Source organism: Falco biarmicus, chromosome 5 (assembly GCF_023638135.1).
Source record: "Falco biarmicus isolate bFalBia1 chromosome 5, bFalBia1.pri, whole genome shotgun sequence".
NCBI lineage: Eukaryota > Metazoa > Chordata > Aves > Falconiformes > Falconidae > Falco > Falco biarmicus.
Window position 1 is genome coordinate 40,899,787 of NC_079292.1, and position 14,796 is coordinate 40,914,582.

The 14,796-nt window shown below is 40.7% G+C and overlaps 1 protein-coding gene across 2 annotated transcripts in view; it reads right to left on the reverse strand.

Annotated features, from left to right (window-relative positions):
• Positions 1–12,859, reverse strand: part of ARID2 (AT-rich interaction domain 2) — a 105,724-nt gene extending 92,865 nt beyond the window's left edge. The window contains exons 1-3 of one of the 2 annotated variants that reach the window (XM_056341232.1): positions 11,918–12,859; positions 11,664–11,757; positions 10,397–10,494 (exon numbers count right to left, since the gene is read on the reverse strand). In XM_056341232.1, coding sequence (XP_056197207.1) covers positions 10,397–10,494; positions 11,664–11,757; positions 11,918–12,009 — 284 coding nt within the window. In that variant the 5' untranslated portion in view covers positions 12,010–12,859. Of the gene's footprint in view, positions 1–10,396; positions 10,495–11,663; positions 11,758–11,917 lie in introns of those variants that run through there. The other variant, XM_056341233.1, reaches the window with a different exon arrangement.
• Between the last annotated feature and the right edge of the window lie 1,937 nt (positions 12,860–14,796).

The window sequence follows — 14,796 nt, forward strand, 5'->3', positions numbered from 1 at the left end:
AACTGCTTATTAGGAGAATGAAAGCTACTACAGAAAAATGGGATTTATGTTCTGAAAAAACTAAACAGGAAAAAAAATGTTGTATTCATCTAGCACAAAACCCAGCTTTCGAGGAATGTAACTATAATTCAGTAATAACAGCATACTGACTATAGGACATACTAATGAAACAATACTAAATGTGACCAAGTCATTGTCACCAAGCATTGTATTTTGATTTTCTAACCTTTTACACTTTTCTAATGATTCTATATGGATTGACTAACATAACATCTTTCTAATAAATAACTTCACATTATATAAACAGAGAAGCACATGGCATTAAACAGGATAACAAGTTTCACTAAGTTTGAAGGACACAAAGTACTTTGAAGCATTTGGAAAAAAATGCTTACTAGAAGTATTACAAGCTGTATGGTAGTTAGGGCGCTATATATTCTTCAAATCCAATTAAGCGCAATAATTGTGCTCAGAAACAAAATTTTCACTAATGAAAAAAATTGTATTTCTATACCTTAGAGTTACAAAAATGACCTTGGAAGAACAAGCAAAATGCAAACCAATGCTGCAATGCCTGACTGAGTCTGCAGAGTACCTGAAAGCACATTTTTCAGGTGTGTGAAATACCCTTTAGATATTCATCTGGATCCTGTGAATTCTGCATGTCCACAGCTGCAGGAATTTTTCTTCCAGGTACCATGCAATCTATTATCGTTTTACTGTAAAATTCAGTATTTTACTGTTGCTAGGCACCTGACATTTAGTGTTTTGTCCTCTTGCCCTTTTACCTGCATATACCTTTTCTTTCCTTCAATTTTCTTTACAATTAGGAATTCATTTGATTACAATAAATATTCCACGTGCAGTCAATGAGTACAGACATCACGGGGTCAAGGAACAGAAGATGAATTCTGGCCTGTAGTCAAAGATTGAGAAGATGACGATTAGCAGAGAATGAGAGACAGAAAGACCTGTGAGCTAGGCAGCCAGGGTAAGCAGTACTGCAGCAGTGGATCCCCCTCAGCCCACAAGCAAAGGAAAGGATTTCTGAACTGGCCCATGTGGGTAACACCACAGAAGCCAAGACAGTCAGGAAAGGATGCTCAGAAAGCACACTCAAAACCTCCTTAGAAATAACTGGTATTGAGATTAATCAATTACCATGTAGATGATGAGTCAGAACTACGTGTATATATATATAAGGGGAAAAAACGGTATCTCACAGTGATACAACAGATAAATTCTGTGGCAGTATTAATTCCCATTCCCCACAGAGAACACCAGGTTCCGTTACAAAGAATATTCTCTAGAGACAAAGTTAAGGTTGCACACTCATACTTAAATGAGGTCACTCCTGATTTTTTCAGGTATCTACTATGCAACTGCAGCATTATATGAACATACACTGTTAGAAATGTGAATATTCCGAGGTTTACATAGATGGTATTGGGGCAGGGGGAAAGTATCCAAGAAACAGCTCTGTAACCTCCAGTGTTTCAAAGCTCTACTGTCTTCCCCCAAAATTACACTGGACATATGTGAATTCTGCAAGATGGCACTGTTTACCTGGCTATTGGCTGGCTTCCACATCATTTAATTGAGGTTACTAAAACCCAGATATTCCTGAGCAAAATAACTATGTAAGGGAAGAACTGTTCCTAAGTTTATTTTCACAAGTTTTCCTTTAATACAAATATATTTTTAAAAAAACAAACACACAGTCCTACACCTATCCTATGCCATAATAATTGTTAACATACTCAGAACATGCTAGATTTACCCCCAAAATAAGCTGTTTTCATTCAGCTTAATTAAGCCCCTGGGAAGTATCCCAAATGAAAAGTTACCCCAACATATTACATCCCAGTAATACATGTTGTTATAGCACTTCACAGAATTTTAACAGAGCTACTCAAAGTTAGTCATATGATTCAGTGTTACACAGAGCTGAGAATCTCTACACGTGGATTATCACAGAAGCATAGCAACCTTTGGACTGGGAGGCAGAGGCCAACCAGCAGACGTCACAGCACGTAACAATGGAGAAATGCATGCTGCCATGAGTATGACCCATCTAAACTTCAGCAAACAAGCACATGAAAAGTCCAGCAAACAATGTAAGAGAAAAGGTCTCTGAAACAGAATGATTGCCTTACTTTACAGGATTTTTATGTATTTTAGGCAGCTATGGATTGACAAGTAACACTGTAAATTATTCTGAAAGATTACTAATCTGAAAAGCTGCTCCTCCCACACCAATAAAAAAGGAAAATTATAGTATAAACACAGTTCATTCTTGCAGACAAACATGCTCCAGTGCATCATCCAACAGAACTCCGCTCTGTTATAATGGTATGCAATCCCTCTTGCAGCATAGCTGGCTAGCTACAATTTATCTGGAGGTAAAATAAATGCATGCACATTCAGTTTAAAGATAGGAAAACAAAAAGTAGAGAACTCAGTGTCACTACCTTGTTGCTGAAAATCTAATTCAGGTCTGCTTAGACTTGAACTTGTTGCTCCAAGGAGACCGTATTTTAGATCTGATACCTAGCTCACTAATCTAGTACCTCAGGCAAAGCCTAAGCTCACTATTCTGGGTACCATCTTGCTGTTTTATTATCCTTCCTTAAGATAAGCTTCTTTCTTTCAACCGTTCCAATATTTCTCTGCTTAGGTATCCCAAGTTTATTTACTCCCTGAGGAATAAAGATTGTTCTTCCTCTCATCTATGCTATATTTTCTGCTTCTCAACACTGCAGAGGGCAAACAAGCTTATGAATAGTTTTATTTTCCTCATATATTCCTAATTTATATTCATTTTCAAATATTTAAGATGTAACATAGAAGCATGAAGAGACACAATCCCTGCATTAAAGAGCTTACAGTCACACTTCTCTGTGAGATAGGTAAACACACATCAGTATACTCACTTTATAAATATGAATAAAAAGATAGCAAATGATTTAACTAAGGCCACAGAATAAATATGTATCAGACTAGTAACCAGAAGCAAGATCATGCGATGGGATCTCTGGCCTATACCAAATTCACTCTATGAACTCTATGTCTCCTAATAATGTGGACTGGTACTCAGTTACTCCAAGTAGTCCCACTTAAGCTGTAAGATGCCACTCTGACACTCCAAACAAGTATTTTAAAACAAAACACAAACAATCCATTCTCATAATCTGTTACATACTTACTTTTCAGTTTCCAAATTCACAAAACATAACATTACTCTGTTTTATTTTTCAAACAGTGCTTCCTCAGCTATTGATTAAAGAGGAATTTTAAAAGACAGTAATAAATAGTAGCCCCCTTTTATGGATGGTTTAACTAAGGCTCAGGAAGAAGAAATCTGCCTGTCAGAATTGAATTCCAGCATTATTAACAACAAAAAAAAAAGGCTTTACTGTATTTGAATTTCATTCCTATTTGACATGCATTCTCAAAGTAGTGGTCTGAACCTCTGTGTACCTCTAGTACCTTGCCTGTGAAACTTAAGAAATTATACTTTTCTATTTCATTACTGGGGAAAGTGTGGAAGGGGTTAGGGAAGAAAAAAAAACAACAAAAACAGAGTATGAAAGTCTCATCTATTGAGATTTAACTGCAAATAAACAAGGTAATTAAAGCCTACTAGCTCTAAAATACAATTTAAAAAAAAATTAAAAACCCAAACTCCTCTTAGCCCAGACTTATTCCACTCTGCAAGAAGCAATATCCTTGCACTCCATATGCATTCTTGATCTTGTTGCAATATGCTTACCATTTATTCAAACCTAAGACAATACCACAGCTATTAATAATTTTAAAGCATAAATTAATTTTAATACTGTTTCAGGTAAAGGTTAGAAAATGGTCCTAACATACAAACTTTCCAACAATTATTAGAAGATTCAGTAGGTCCTAAAAGTCACCAGTTATTATAGCATCGTCAGAAACTTGCTCTTTGTAGGTTATTATTTCTGACATCTGTCTAGATAAGCTTTCAAGTCAAACAATCAGAATTCTGTATTAAAACTCAAGAACATTCACCCCTCCCCAAATAAACCAATACATTTCAGCTTAGCAGCAGTGATTCAGGTCATTTCTAACAAAAAGCTTGCAGAAAAATAATCAGGGAAATATGTTAACATTCACCGTGCTGGTTTTTCACTACATTTTTCAGATGTAAAGAGGAGTTTACCCTCTGAAGGAAAAGCTTAGAAACTCTGACAGAGGCCCAACTCATCTGCATAGTGACTAGTATCCCAACATAACTCTAAGAGCAAGCAATTTTAAGGTAACTACGTTTTGCCTGCTGCTTGCTCTCCTCAGAAGAGGTCTGATGCAAATTTTGTATTATAAAAGTTCTATTTTCTTTTGAGCAGATTCTCAACAACTCTGACAAGGCAACATCCATCCAAATACATAACTTCTACTGAGAGACATTCTTAAGATTTTAACAACTGACATGTTGAATTTCTCTAAATAAAGCTTTATAGCATGAACAGTAACTAGTCTTGATTGTGAGTATGTTGACTGCATGATTACAGCACAACTAAACCAAAATTCCCCCTCCAACTATGTAAAATATTTGCTTCAGACTTAACAGCAAGGCCTCAGACATCTGACTGAAACACATATTACAATTCTTATCTTGCATAGAAAAAAATAATGTTAAAAAGAAACCATAAATATGTCATCCGTGTATTTGTTTCCTGTCTTGCCAATGACTGCAGGATTTGTGACAAAATTAAGCGCAACAGATTCTGCAGGTGAAGGCTGTAGTGTTGCAATCAAAGTCTGTAGCTATGCAAGATGAAAGCCTTCATTACAGTGTTATTCAAGGATGGACAAAACCTGTAAGGTCATCTGGTCCATTTCTCTGCCAGTCCTGGCTCATTACCTGTTGCACACATATTAGTGTCCTGACCAAGCTAGTTGTGAATGACCCCCGGCGTGGGTTTCCCCCCGACTCTGCTTGGCATGCTATTCAGAAGGTATATAGGTATATCTTGGGGGGAAGTTGTGCTGCTATCTGCCCTGAATTTTCTCTCTCTGTTTCATCTCAGCTTACATGTTAACACAGCCTCTTATTTTATTTTAAATTATCTCACTTTAAAGTATTTAGGCCCTCCAAAATGCTTGTAAGATACCATTTTACCTTCCTATCCAGAATGTTCGTTTAGCCATGCAAAACATACTTATTTCTCAAATCTTTTTTTAAAATCAATTAGTCCCTTCAGCTTAACATTTTGTTGCTCTTCTCTAAGCTTCTATTAAGTTGCCCCACCTGTTGCAAAGGCTCTGAAAGTAAAACAGTAGCCCAAACAGTCACACAGTCTCATCAGAAACTCATCTCCCATTTGTTCAATGCCTCTGTGGATGCAACCTAAACTTGTTCTGATTTTTACAAAGTCTATATATCATATTGCAAATTGGGGCCTGTTCTTCCTGTCAGAAGCATGCACAAATCCCTTTCATATGAAAGGGAGTTGGGTGCACACAACCAACAGGATTATCAGGCCCATGGTATCACTCCTATCCCTTTTTCAGCAATACTGCTTTCCAGGTTATTCCCTCACAATGAATACCTGTTTTGGATTACTGTCCCTCAACTGTTTTAGCTTGCATTTTCTGAACTAAATCTCATTTGTATTTTCCAACAATGTGCCTAATTTCTTTAGATAACCTTTTCTTTTCTGCCCTGACTTGTGCTTAACTCTTCCCACTATCATTGACTGCTAATGTTACAAGTGTACTATTCACATTCTCATGAAGTTTATCAATCCATACACTAAATATACTTAAAATTGCTAAACTTGTATTACTATGTGCATATGTAAACACTGATGTTACCCTTCTAGCACCTAAAACTGCTGTGACTCACCAATTCTATTCTTTATACTTTGTGGTATTTTTGTTTATGGTCCTTCAACAATTTTTTCATTCAGGTGACTACCCATACACATAAGTTACTAGTTAATGAGATATATTTGAATTTTAACAAGTATGTAAAAATATTACTACAGCTACAACTTTCTCTTTATCGACTGGGGCCTCGAACCTGCAATCAGATCTGGCAAGCAAGCCAGTCCTGTACTTCTTCATAACCACTGATCTGTGTGCAGATGCTGCTGCAGCATCAGATCCTAATTTTAAACACTGAGCAAGAATAACAAAAAAAACCCCTCTTTTAAAGTAATTTTGCTTGGAAAATTCCAGGCTCCTTATTATTGTTTTCCTAATATTTCTGCCATTATTTTACTAGGAACAGAATCTCTTAAATTTATCCAGTTCTTCAGCTCATGATTTTGGTTTTTATCCTTTTTCTCACCCTCCTTTTTTTTTTTTTTTTTTTTAAAGAAATCAGTACTATTACTCAATTTCTTAGTGGCATCTTGAAGATCAAATGACTTGTAAGCATCTTCAGATCTTCCAAAAAAACCCTTCTATTTGTTGTTAATAACTATTTCATATGGCCCTGATTTTTAACTGCTCACACTTTTTAATCATCCTACTACCTATGGAATTTCAGGAAATTCAGCATAATGGCTAGTCTTTGTATTAACTTCATGCAACTTTTCATTTATGAAATGACCTCTTTCCTCTCTACTTGGCTTCCCCTTACTTCCCCAGTATTTAAAACAGTAAATCCTTGTTCACCTTTAATCAGTATTAACTCATTTCTGCTGCCTTTACCAGAAGCTTACAATACACACCTGCTTCCCACCTTTCAGATATTCTCTGCAGAACTGAGACTTAAACTTATTTTACCTTACACTTATTCCTTTCACATAATTTCTCTTAATGCAGATAAATACCTTTTCAAAGTAATCTGATTTTTAATTCATTTAGCCATACTTCATTTGCACAATTAGCTTAGAAACTCCCCAAGAACCGACGAAGACCCGCAACAGAAATAAATGTATTACTAATACTCACACAAAAACCAATAGAACCTTACACTAACACAGGAGGTCACATCAGCTCAATTCTTTGTAGGACTGTAACCTAATCAACCATTACATAAAACACAGGCTGTATCTCATGCTAACTTCCTTTTCACCTACTGTATGTTTATCAACTAACAAAAATATAAAAGCATGCCCATATTACTGATATTTACATGTATTACCCCATATTAAAATATTGTCATTAACATTATAAAATAATCTTTAGAAAAGCATTTAGAAAATGCTTTACTAATTCACCTCAATTGAGATGAAACATTTAATTTGCACTACATCCAACAGAATCACACTCTCTGATGCTGTAGAGACTTACAAAACTACATTAACAAGTACAGTCTATCAATGGTTATCGGCATTGTGGCTTTTGACTGCTCACTAAGAACCACAGTGCATAAATTACTCCACCTGTCAGACAGCTCAAAGCAACATAGGCACAAAGTTTGAATGGTTCAGACTTTCCCTATTATAAATAACTTTTTCCAGTGAGAGAAAAGAGAGGGCGGTGCATGGGAGAAGGGGTACATGGGACTGTCTATCATGCATTCAATTATCACCTATCATAAAGCCTATCAGAATTTTAAACGATTCACATCTTTAATGAAGCTTACATACATGCCCAAAGACACTCAGCAAAAAAATCCACAACAGTCAAAATGAAAGTTACTTAAACAAAAAAGACACACCTCAACTGCCTAGAAAAACCATAATCCTATAACTGTTTTGCAAAACATACAGTTTGATCAAGCCAACAGAACTACTGACATCACACAAATAATTCAACTTTCTAAATTATTTACACAGTAATTTTAAGACAAAATGACAGCATTATTAGGGATAACACAGCAAAATTAGAAAGTGGTCCATGTAGCTTGAGCTCTTATCTCAGTGAACACAGTATGCCAGGTGTTTCATAGAAAGAGGCAACTTTCATCGCAAACCATCACAAATCCAAATCTGCAAATGTATTCATGTAGGTGCACACCATTGAATCCCTCTGAATTCAACAGGCCCCATCTGTCATGCAGATCCCTCAGTTTACAGGACACACAACATACGATTGGATAAAAATTTATATAAAAGTTGATAGGCCTCAATTTGTTTGGCTTTGTTTACAAAGTCATTACAATAGTGAGGCCAAGATTACAGTCATACTTGAGACTCAAGAGGAACATTTTTTTTCCAAGGGTAATTGCTCAGCAGCTAATGAAAATCTAACCCTGTAAGAAACCTCAGGTTATGTTCCTCAACACAGAAAAACAAGACCCTTCTTACAAATTGATCATTAGAGCACTTTTTCTTTCCCTGTAACAAAATGCACCCCCTACAACTTTCTAAGTTAAAAGCTATATGAATGTTAACCTAGCAGTCATACATGCATATATACAGTCTTATTACTGCACATGTAAGGAGGTGGACTCAGCTGGGAAACAGCTGACATCAAACTTTGATTATGTGAGGAGCAACAGTGAGTAAAGCAGTAATTTAGAAAAAACAAAACCCCAAAACAACCACTAGAAACTAATCCACCCCAAAACCAACAACCTCGACAACTTATATCAGAATGACCTAAGTAAATCACAGAGATTATGATAAAACAGTCATTTTTAAAGATTCTTCATCTTAATTGTTTATCAACTTTTTTCTAAATTCCAAATAAGAAAACTTTCAATTATTTGTATGTAATCATTTATATTTTCAGCAACCATGTTTTAAATAATGTCAATACCAGCATGCTAATAATAAAAATATTTTTGTATATCTGATTCTAAATTAAAAAGTAGTATCCTATTAAAAATTAATAGATATTAGAAGGCTAACATTGTTTGTGTTAACTGTCACAACTTAAAAATGCTTTTAAAATACAGATGAAAACACAAATGACATACAACCTCTTACTCCAAAAAGTCAGGCCATTCAAACACTTATAAAATATGGAAATAAAAAGGAAAGGCTAAACCCCAAAAAACTAGCATTTTGCAAATTATATGTAAAATCTAGTCAAGTAATAGACTACACAGTCCAAGAGAAAAACTCCAGAAGCAAAAAAAATGCTTTCGAAGAACTGAAAAATCTTCAGCAACACTATCTCAATACTATGTAGTAGGAGGGAAAAAAAAAAAAAAAAAAAAAAAAAAAGAAAAAAAAACCCCAACATAACCCACACAACAGAGTAGGACATCCTAAAGTGAGCTTCCTTCTTCATTCCTAGGCTTGCTAGCAATCATAAACTTTGCTAAAGCCATTAACAATGGTAATTTCTTTTCTTATTCTGGATCTTAAAGCAATCATATGTCACCACCAAAAAAAAGAAAAATTCAGTAACTACAGATATCTAAGGTTTTCCAGACATCATTGTAACTCAGTAACTGCTCCACTATGCTATGAACTCTACAGCTTCAAGCTGGAAGTCAATCTAGGACAACCAATAGAAAGTGCACCTGTACAATTACTGCATTTCCTAATTCAGAAGGCCAAACTAGAGACAGATAAAGCCTGTGTATACTCAGATCACCAAAACAGAAATCCAAAAGCCCATACACCTTTTGTACATATTTCACATCTATATAATCATCAATTGCAATGAAAAATATAATTTATACAATTCAGAAACAAATAAATACATTCCTTAATGTACATAAAACCTTACTCTACATGAAATACAATTGTATATACAGAGCATCTAAAAACACTATGTACACAATAATTTGAAAATCTTTCACACAAGGAATAATCATCCAAAGTTAATAAAAATTATTTTTTTCTTTAAAAGTCTTCTATCAACTGAACAGTACCAGACACAGTAATTTAAAATATTCAATATGAACTCCATGCTACAATAAAAAAAATAATCTGCATCACAAGAAATAACCTGTATCATTTCAAGGAATGTAATCTTATATTTACAAACTGCAGAAATCTACTATTTTTCAAGTGGTAGAAAAAATTATTTAGCTCTTTGCACTCTAAAATGAAAAATAATGTATGCTGCTAGTAACTGATAACAATAATTTATCCAAAACAGTCTACCTTCCTGCAGACGCATTTTCATTCAATGTTTGACCCCACTGAGTAGTAAACAAGTTTACGTGTATCAACACATTTCAGTGCTCCAAAAATTAAGCTAAGTTTCTGTAACTAGTCCTTTAGTACCGCAGTTCTGTAGCAATCAATGAAAATGGCTCTGACATACATTGTTTATATACTTGGGATCCCTTCAAAGTTTAAGTCTTGCAGATGTAAAATACAAATAAAATAACTACAAAACAGAACTAGCCTTAACTGATCACTGCACCAGACCAGTAAGGAATTACAAGTTCTTTCTGCTTTATTTTATAGCATTTTAAGAGTAGGGCTATTTTTACTATTGCACACACTGAAAACCAAATATAATCCCACACTCAAAAATACTACTGCAACAGCTTGATAGCACTCACCGCAAGTAATACTGTTTTAGAGCGAAGGCAGCGTTAGAACAACTTCTGGGAAAGTTAAACTCCTCTACAATTTCTCCCCACTGATTCTTCTCTGATACCTGTCAAAAACAACACACAGGCCGAGATACACAACGTACACATAAACACGTCGTTGACAGCGAACATCACAAAAAAACCCCAAGCTGCCATGAAGCAAATAGGTAAATATATAAGAAGAAATAAACACGAATGTATGCGGGATTTAGGACTATATATTTTACTGACAGTCGGTAGTATTTCCCCTTCGGCAATAATCCCGCTTCTCACCGGTATTTTATTTATTTTTTAATATATACTTTTTTTTCCCCGGGGGGGGGGGGGGGGGGGGGGGGAAGGGGGGGGGGGCGGACGACGACGGCCGGGGGTGGTGGTGGTGTCCTGCATTGTTTTGGGGTTTGTTTGTTTTTGTTTTTACTGCCTGGACAATAACCAATCGGGAGTCCCTCTGTCGCCCCCTTTTAAATCCTAACGCGGTCCGTTAAAAACCCAAAGAAGTTTAAAATAATGCAGGGAAGTCTTGGCGGGGGCGCCCCCTGGCCTCCGGGGCGCGGGGGCGCCGTCCCGGGGGGTCCCCCCAAGACAGATCCACAGACACAGAGAGGCCTTTCTTTTGAGGCCTACATTTCTGTCCCTAGCCTTGAAGCCTAAAGATGGCTATTTGATTACACACCGTCTTGGGTGCCCCTTTTGTTATTTTTCTCCGGGAAGGGCTCGGAGGGCAGCGCCCGGCCCCCCCCGGCTGCGAGGATCGTTTCCTAGCCCATGCTCCGTGCCGATTATCGATGTTAAACATGCCCGCTAATTTTGAGTTGCACTAAAACTGCACTCAGACTCTCTCCTCTCCGTCTCTCTCTCTGTGAGGGAGAGACACACACAGAGCTGCCACCACAAGCGAAAGAAACTGCCTCTCGCCGACCGGAGCTCCCTGCTCCCTCCTCGCCTTCTCCCGGGGAAGGGGGGCAGGGGCGAGGGGCTCCGGCGGAGGCGGGGGAGGCACGAGCGGGGTGTGCGCCGTACCCCCGGATCCCCCTTCATCCCTTCACCGACAAGGCCAAGCCACCAACCTGCCTGCCTGCTCGCTTCCTTCTTCCACCCCCCACCTTCTCTAACCGGCTTTAAATAGGACGGTTCCTGGCCACCCCGGCTCCCCCCGCCGCCCCCGGGGGTCAGAGGAGACTTTTGGGAAGAGGTTAGTGGGAGGGAAACCCAAATTAAAACTTCCACTCACCTTCCCAAATCCGCCTAAAGTGGTGACTCTGGTGTAGAGAGCGTGAAGATCCAGCTCCTTCCCACCCACCACGGGGATCTTCTTAAAAGGAGACCTGCCAAAGGAGATACACACAAAACACCACAACTTGTCAGCTCTGCCCCCTTTTCTCCCCTCGCTGGGGCTGCCGTGTCCTTCAGGGAAGGGGCTGGAAGTTGGATCTGGTCGGTTTAAAAGCCTCCCCCCCTCCCGTTCCATCTCCCCATTTTCCTCACCCTCTGCTGTGGTGAAACTGCCGCAGCTCGTCCAGGAAAGCGAGTCCCTTTCTCCGCTGGTCTGCGTGGTTTTTACCCGTCGAATTTGCCATTTTTGTATTAAAAAAGGTTCTCGTAAAAAAAAAAAAATCCAATTAAAAAAAAAAAACGGCCGACAACAACAACAACAATCCCCGGCTCCTCCTTGTCTTCAAGAGACCCAGGTGCCCGTGCTCGGCCGGGGATCAGCCATGGAGAGGGGCTTGTTTAAAAAAAAGTTTAAAAGGAATAAGGGAGCCCAGAGAGTGTGGTAATTGCGAGTCCTGTCTCCACACAACACACAGGCAAAGAGACAGGGAGGGAGAGGGGCACCTCTCAGTAATTCCTCCTCCCGCTGCTGCTGCCTCTCTCAGCACCACAAACCCAACCGATCCAGCCTGCACATGAGACTCAACATGGTGCTGCTGGATCACACAATGAATTGGGTTACTGTTGTGGTGGGGTGGGGGGGGAGCCGGAGTGAGGTATTGACAGTGTGTGTGTGTTACAGCCGCGGCTCCATGCGATCTCCCTCTCCCTCGCTCGCTCGCTCCCTCGCTCGCTCTCTCACACACACACACTGTACAGCTACGGCAGCGGCGGCGGCGGCGGTGGCGGCGGCAGCGGGATTCACTTCTCTTCTCTCTCAGACAAAAAGATCTGAGGCCGCCGTGCTTCTGCCTGGACGAGAGCGCAACACAGCGGACCCCGGAGGCCGGTCCCGGTACTGCAAAAGGCAGCTCTAAAGGCAAAAGCCAGCACAGCCCCAGCAAGCAGTTCCTGGCGGGGAACAATAGGCTCCTCTCGCCGCTAAGGGCTCATCTGCAATGTGCCGCAAACTTCACACAAAGCCGGGCGGAAAGAGGCGAGGGAGAAGGAGAAGAGGGGAGGAAAAAAACGGCTACTACCGGTTGTTCCGGGGCTAGGGGCCGGGGAAAGGGCCCTCCCTTGCCAGGCTCGCACCGATCGGCCTCTCTCTGCTGGCTGACGGCGCCGGGGGGGGGGGGGGGGGGGGGGGGGGGGGGGGCGCAGGAAAGGTGGATTTGGAAAGCAGGGCCGAATTTTTTAATTGGACTAAACCCAACGCCCTGAGTTCAAGGGGAGAGAAAACAACAACTGAAGGGGGCACTGGTGGATTTGGACTTTTGAAAAACTTTCCGAGCCCCCCCCCCGGCCTGAGGTGTTTCCAGGGGCAGGAAGTCGCCCCGCATGGCAGGGCGGGGGCGGGGGGGCCTGCTGGCTCAGCCCGGGGGGCGGCAGGAGCCCCTCATTCCGAGACGTGAGGTATTTAAAACTCCCCAAAGGAGAATGCCGAGCGCTTTCCCAAGGAGGGGGTGCCCTGGAGAGGTTTCTCAGCAGGGGCCTGAGCTCTGGCCCACTCCATAAATATTTTTTTTTCTTTTTTTCTCTTGGAGATACTACGGCCTGTACCAAAGTCCTTTAGGACTGCTGTACGCAATCTAAGCAGCCTGTATATTTCTGCGTATCCGTGGATGGAACATACAGCAGAAAATTCACAAAGGAGGAAGGTCTTGGCCCTCACCCTGGATGGGCAGTAGCCAGCAGTGGCACTGCAGGCTGCTTTCCCTTCAGCCTGTAAGTGTGTACGGTGGTTGTAAACACTTGTCTCCTGGCATGTTCTCCACACAGGAGAGCCCAGGAGAAGACCTGCACACCAGCCATGGCAGAGCCAGGTGGCTGCTTGGGGTAAATGGGAGCGAGAAAGGGCCCATGTGTTGAATGGCGCCTTCCATTGAACCTTGCTCCTCAGGTAAAGCAAGCGGTGACCCAGGTGGGCATCTGCCCTTCCCTGATACGCAAACAGAGCCACAGGTGAGCACTTGCCCCAGTGTAAGAGACTCTGGGGGAACATTTGCCCTCACAGCCAATACACTGAAATCCAATGCCAGATCAGGCCTTTGTGGTTTTTTTTAAGCAGAACTCCTCATTAAAGTCAGTAAGAAGCTGTTTTAAAATCAGTGGCACATTATGGCCCCAAATGAGCACTTCAAGAAGGAAAACTATAATTCCTTTCTACTCCATGTACTAACTTACTTCAGAAAATAAAACTTTTTTTTTTTTCCTCCCTCAGAAGATTTTTTTTTTTCCTTTTGAACCGAGGGCTGTTTCAGCTTTAAGATGGCCATAGTAAGATGATAAGATTTGCCCTGGGCTCACACTTTGGGGCAGGGAGAAATCCCTCCATTTCAAATTAATACTCTATATTGAAAGTCGCCCTTCTTCTTGGATGGAGTGGTGGTGTGTGGATTTCAGTGTAAGAAATGCATAGTGTCTTACTCACTGTAGCATTAAGAGTCGTCGTCCCCCCCACCCCCTAAAAGCAGACCCGCAGCGGATCCTGGTTTGCAGCTCCTGTCTGTGGCACTCGAGTTTCTGCTATTTCAGCAACAGCGTGCATAAGACTCCCAAAGCCAGGATAATATGAATGAGAGAGGTTGAAAACAAGCCATTGAGGGTCTAAATCGCTCTTTCAGACATACACAGCTAAACCTTCCTTCGCAGGAGGGCGGTGGTTTTTAATCATGCCTTAAAATTCCTTAAAAGCAGGGGGTCTCCCGTCCGCGAGGGGCGGTCGACAGAGGTGAGTCACTTTCCTCGCCCCGGTGCTCTGTGGAAGGGGAGTGGGAGGCAGAGGGGAGGACAGCCAAATTGCGTAGCAGGGCTAGGTGGGTTTCCATGCTAAGCACAGCAATTGCGCACGGTCCCTTACGTAACTGTCAGCTGGGGATTCCCTAGACGGGGTCACTTTATTCAACCATTACACAGACCCCGGCCGCCGCTCCGGCGCGCCTGGGCTGCCGTTGCCGCCGCTACTGAGGCTGCGGCTGTAGCTAGCTAGC